Source organism: Marmota marmota, unplaced genomic scaffold (assembly GCF_001458135.2).
Source record: "Marmota marmota marmota unplaced genomic scaffold, marMar, whole genome shotgun sequence".
NCBI lineage: Eukaryota > Metazoa > Chordata > Mammalia > Rodentia > Sciuridae > Marmota > Marmota marmota.
In genome coordinates this window covers 5,895,081-5,901,080 of record NW_026000242.1, presented here as the reverse complement: position 1 = coordinate 5,901,080, position 6,000 = coordinate 5,895,081, and the positions used below count along the sequence as shown (strand labels likewise).

At 42.1% G+C, this 6,000-nt stretch overlaps 1 protein-coding gene across 4 annotated transcripts in view; it reads right to left on the bottom strand.

The window, feature by feature from the left end:
- Jaml (junction adhesion molecule like) overlaps positions 1–6,000 on the bottom strand; it is a 33,239-nt gene that overhangs the window by 24,039 nt on the left and 3,200 nt on the right. For 3 of the 4 annotated variants that reach the window (XR_007344577.1, XM_048795907.1, XM_015489809.2), the window contains 3 exons: positions 4,172–4,279; positions 3,112–3,174; positions 629–783 (listed from right to left, as the gene is read on the bottom strand). Coding sequence is in view for 3 of the 4 variants with exons in the window: in XM_048795907.1 (XP_048651864.1) it covers positions 629–783; positions 3,112–3,154 (198 nt within the window). In the remaining variant the exon portion in view is untranslated. The remainder of the gene's footprint in view (positions 1–628; positions 784–3,111; positions 3,175–4,171; positions 4,280–6,000) is intronic. The other variant, XM_048795908.1, reaches the window with a different exon arrangement.

The following is a 6,000-nucleotide window of genomic DNA, read 5'->3' as shown; positions in this document are numbered from 1 at the left end:
CTATTAAGTGTGGAGATTTCTTATTGGTTGACTGATGTATCTAGTTTATGCTAATTAAGATAAGCTGTGTGGAATGTATAAATACCGCTCCTGTCCTACAATAAAGGGCTCCCACTCCTGCTGTATCAACGTACACAAGTTACTCGTCACCCCCCCCCCAGTTATTTTGCCCAGCCAGCCGGACTGCAGCAGACAATACCCAAAGATAAATGTGACAAGATCCTCATGCCTAGCTCAGAGGTCTTTTGTCTAAGCCACAGGAATTATCCATGTCACCCACCTTTACCGATCTACAAAGGCACAGAAAAAGGAAACTGAAATAACTTCACATGCATGTCTCCAATTAGCCCCTCAACTACATGAAAGTTAAGCATTGCCATTATCATAACTACCTTCCTGAACACAGATCAGGAAGTTGAAGCTTAGCAGGGCTGGGTAATCTGCCTCACTGATTGCACAGCCAAGTGGCCAAGCTAGGAGGAGTCCCAGTTATGACACCTCCAAAGCCCAAGCTCTTGCAACAACACCATCTCATGGTACTTGATGAGTGATTCTCCCTCCTGCAGTACCACCCTGACAACCACAAATGTGGGGCTTCTAGGACATAGTGAGGCGCGCTCTTCATTACCTCAGCATGCTTTCCAGGTGACAGCATCCAGTCTACTTTGGTCAGGTGTTTCCCTTCTAGGTTCCAGAAAACACATCCCATCAGAGCTGAATCACCCACATGGACTGTGAGTTCAGCGGGGGAAGCACTAAAGTCATTCAGGCCCAAGGAACAAGCTATAGAATCAAAGGCAAGAGGATGAATCATTTAGACAAATACCTTTAGTAACAAAAATCAGCATCAGTCACCAAGTACTATCCACCTCCCTTCCCTCGATGACTCAACAGGGACCAAGTGCTCAGAGGCCTCTCACTTGAACCAGCATGGAATCTCTAAAGGTAATTGAGGTATCCTCTAGTTATCTGCATGGCTTAAGTCAGAAGGGTTCCGCAAACTTAGTACTGCATTAAATGCTATCTGGCTCCTTTCCCCTAACTAGGCTCTTGCCCTTTTCTAGAATTCTATCTCCCAACTTTTTTAAAGAAACAAAGGAAACCCTAAAGTCCCTCCTTTTGGATCACTAGTCACCCAATTCACTTACCATAAACAGGAAATGGATATTTCTTGTTCTTAAATTTCCTACTAGTTCCCTATCTGAATGGCCAACTCACAGTATTTTGTTTGTTTTCTTCCTCTTTTCCCTTTCTTTAGCTCCTTCACAAAAGTTTACCTCTGCATTTGTCGGCTAATTCTGACTGGTGAGCAGGCCCTTGTAAGTAAGCCAATGTGGAGCACAGCTTTCCCCTTGAATTCCTTTGTGTTTGCCTTTTCCCCACCTCACCCCCTCCAGCTTTGCCATCATCCCTAGCTTTTCCTCTTTGAGGCATTTGCACACGTGGACTTACACCCACCCACCCACACATACAATCATCTGATGTTACTCAAGGAATTCCAAGAGGTCACTAAAAGAGAAAACCATTTTATGGATATTTCTGTTTTCATAGGACATGCTCCATGCATAGAGACAACAAAATCAAGAGAGACAAATTTAGATGCTGCCCAGTTTATATCAAAGAAGAGCCAAGAGAACGCATATGGGAATGAACAGAAAATGTGCCAGTCTTTTCATCCAAGCTGTTTCCCTGAGAGAAGACAGCTAACTTCCTGCCCAACAGCAGGCTCACACAGTAGGGAGGACAGAAAAGAAAACATGAACTTAAACCCTTTGGAAAGAGTTATTTTGAAAGAAATCAAAATTAGCTCCAACAACCATTTGGAATTTTCCTGTGAGGAACAGTTGAGCAATTGTACTTGTGGTTAAAGGTACAAGAAGTGAATTTAGTTTAATTCAATATTATGTAGAATTAAGTGAAGGACAACTAGAAAGCAACTGCAGCAACCAAAGCAAAGGGAAACTACTGTCTGGAGGTCTGAGGGGTGATCTTAGTAGAGGAGTAGCTGAAGAGAAGGAGATATTCTTAGGGAGGGAAATCTCTCCACACAAAAGTACAAACCCCATGATGCCTTCAAACCACTACATGCAGGGGTTGGCTTGGAAATTTACTGGGAAGAAGAGCAAAAGTCTGCAGGTTGTTTCATACATCTCTGTGGAAATATCTAAGAACGCTCTGAGATACTTATAACACTGTTTCTGTGAAAAAAATTCTCTAACACATATCATTTGTGTGTGGGGGTGTGTGTACACATGGGCACATACCTATTTGTGCACACTCTGTGTTGCCTAGAACTGGAGCAAAGGCAACCTATTTGTGTTCTTTGCTAAGTCAGTGTTTAGTTCACTGGCCACAATTCAAAAAGTAATAATAGAGGAACAAAAAAGCAATGAGAGCAAAGCACCTAATTCATGTATTTCTTCCTATAGAGTTATAGCCATGGAATAAGAAGAAAGGCATGGGGTAAAAGGGAATTTTAAAAAATTAGCAGTGGAGATGAACAACAGGAAGCAGCCCTGAGCACCTGCCTAAGGTATAGACACGGCCTGAGACCATTAGCAGGCTTCACAGAAGAAAATGGATCTTAATGGGAAAGGGAGCAGGCTCACTAGTGTGAGGTGCCAAAGAGAGGAAGGAAGCTTCCAGGCAAAGGAAACCACCATATTGGGAAAGAGCTCAGGCATTTGAGGAACTGCAAGAAGGCTGGCGCTGGCATGGCTACGAGTGAAAACAATGAAAAGGATTCTGGCGTCTCTGGTCATTTCAATTCTGGATCTGAGACTAGCTGTGGTTTTGAAGACAATTTAAAGTGGAGGAAGGCCATAGAGAAACTTTTTTTGTACACACAAGAAGGTCCTAGAACATCCAGGATAAACCCAAGACATTCTGTGACTAATAGAAACAGGAAGTTTCAGCTTCCCAAGAAAGAGCCCACTACCTGCTTCCAAAACAGCTGTTTCAGTTAAACCATGAAGTTCCAGGCTAGGGTTTTCATTTTCCAAAAATCAAAGGGAATTAAAAACTACCAAAAACAAAACAAAAAGGTTTTTAAAAATGCACAAGAGTTATGAGAACTCAAATACCTCCCATGGTTCCTTGGCTTCTACTTACCCAGTAACGTTGGGATCAGGACCAGCTGCAGTGGGCAAAACATGCTGCTCTCGACTTTTCAATCTAAAGATAAAAATCAGAAAATTATGTCCAGAGAAGTTTATTAATTTAACAAACAAACAGCGAGTACCTGTGTGGGCAAGCCTCTGAGGCACTGGGGCGCAGCATTGCTCAAGAAAGACATGGTCCCAGCTCATGCAGTTTACATGTGGGGCAGGATGGGCAAAAAAGAAGCAGATGAATGTGCAAATGAGAAACACCAGCTGTTGATAAGGGCTGCGATGAAGCAAAACAGGGTGATGTTTGGAAAGACACTTGGGGGCTGCTTTAGATTGGCTATAATGAAAGATTAGATAAAAGTTGATGTTCTGGAAAAAAAATAAAAAGCAAATGATTGCAGGATTGCCCTGGAGATGACAACCCCAAACGTACCACAACTGGCACATTTAACACAAACAAAAATTTACAAGATATACAGCCTGAAATTTTCACCCTCCTTCCAACTAAATCAGAACTACTACTTTGAAATATAGGAAGAATATTCAGTGCATGTGGGAGAGGAGATACATAAATATGGGGAAAGTTTAAACTCACTTAAGGAATTAACCAAATTTAGGACATGAAGCTACATGAAAGGTCCGTGGTGAGGTTTTTTGTTGTTATTTTAAAAGCAGAGCAGTGTGAGTAGAATAAGAACTGGACCACACTGGGCAAAAGTATTTCTCTGTTTATATTATCTCTGTGGTATTGATTTCACTGCACTCACCAGTTCCTACAAAAGGACTCACTGTTCTCTACATAATGCCCCCACGTTTTCTCAGCTTAACAGAAGAACCCTAATGCCAACAAGTTACAATTCATCCAGTTTTGGGTTCCTATCTACTACTGTGCCTAGTCTCAGCCATAATCCCTGAACACCTAGCCACCTGGCACTGTAGAAATTCCACCTCCAAATCTGTAAAGGGGAGAGGTCTGTTGTTGCACTAACAACAAGACAGGCCATCTGGCACATAATGGTGGCCATTTTAACTTGTAAAAACCAATTGAAGAGATTCCTTACCTGTATTCTAATCAACAAAATCCTCCACCTGGAGAATCTGGATCCAATTGCTCAAGGAGGTTCCTGCCTTAGGTCCCACTTGATCTTACTGAGCCTCGGCTTCCTCGTCTATAACACAAGGATCAAATATGACAAGGTAGAAAACAGTGCTTTGAAAAATAGGAAGCATTACCATAGAAGATCCTATTTTTTTTATACCTCAAGAGTCAGATGGAAAATGATTTGTAGCTTCAGGGAAGATTTGGGTTCTTTATAAGAATGGCAAATGATGAATCAGAATGAACTGAAACTTTTCAGTTTGCATCTTGAACCCTCTATAACAATATCGATAATAATTACACTGAGTCAGATATAAAGGGAGTCACACTGAGTTCCCCTAAATAGAAGTACCTCTCGTGAAAACACAGTCTCTCTATAGCCACAGCCCTATTCCTGCTCCACACCACCCACCTCATCTCACACCTACATGGATGAGGGTCATAAAAAGAACACGTCTTAACTTCAGTTCATCCTAGTGGGACGTGAAATCTTTGTCACCCTCTGAATGTATCCTTTTCCAAAAAATCGTTTGTGCTCCCTCCTCTGCCCAGCAAATAGCACTCAGCACTAGAAACCCCACCCCCCCCCCCGGCCCCCAGCAGTGCACCACCTATATGAAAGAGAAATGGTTGATTTCCATGTCTGTCACCAGGTCTGTGTATTCTCAAAGACAAGATCATCCATGTCTTGCTTATATTTGGGCCCCATTCCTGCACTACAACAGCCGTAAAGTGTCTGGCACATACTGGAAAGATGTCTTCACTGCCAATGTGACCATTACATGGAAATCAACTGCAAGGCATCCTACAACCTCATTAGCAACTCTCAGAACCACACCCAACCACTTTCAAATAAATTATTTAAAAGGTGCAAACAATCTGATAAATAGAATATACCGATTTTCAGCCCCAAATACTCAAATACATCATTAGTGTTCTGAGTGAATGAAGAGAAAAGCAAAGATCTTAGCAGAAGAGCACTAAATTAGAGTTTAAAAAGATTATCTTCTAGGCTCAGACCTTCCATTGATTAACTCTTTGATCTTCGGGAAAATCACTCAACTTCCTGAGCAAAATCTTTAACATTAAAGAATCATACTTTTATTTTCCCAGTTAATGAGTGCCACAGTGGAAATCAGGAGTTGATATGCAATAAATCAGACAAGGCTATATATCAGGTACTATCTGAGCAACAAACATGTTCACCCGCTTAATCCTCACAATCTGAGAGATCCAAGAGATAAGAAAACTGAGGCACAGATTGGTGAGGTGACCTACATAAGAACACACAGCAGGTGGCAGAGCCAGGATCCAAACCCAGGCACTCTGGACCTGAGCCTGTACCCTTGTCACACTATACTGCTTTTCCATGTTGGTGAAAGTAATCAGTATGTTAGAGGGAAGCGTCCCTGAACTTAATATGTCAAAACAATACTCACAGCTGGTGTGATGGTACACACCTGTATTCCCAGCAACTCAGAGGACTGAGGCAGAAGGATCATATGTTCAAGGCTAGCCTCAGCAACTTAGCAAGACCTTGTCTCCAAGCAAAAAATAAAAAGGACTGGGGATGTAGCTCAGGGGTAGAGCGCCCTGGGTTCAATCCCTAGTACCGAGAAGTGGGGGGACAGTATTTGTCTGCTCCCCCTGAATAAATCCCTACTGCTCATACCTTCATCCCACTAACTCTTTTAATCTTTCTAATGTCAAGTGAAATGTCATTTTCTCAGTGAAATATCTCCTCAATCATCCATCCTAAGTCAGATCCCCAGCCACATGTCTTAATAGTAC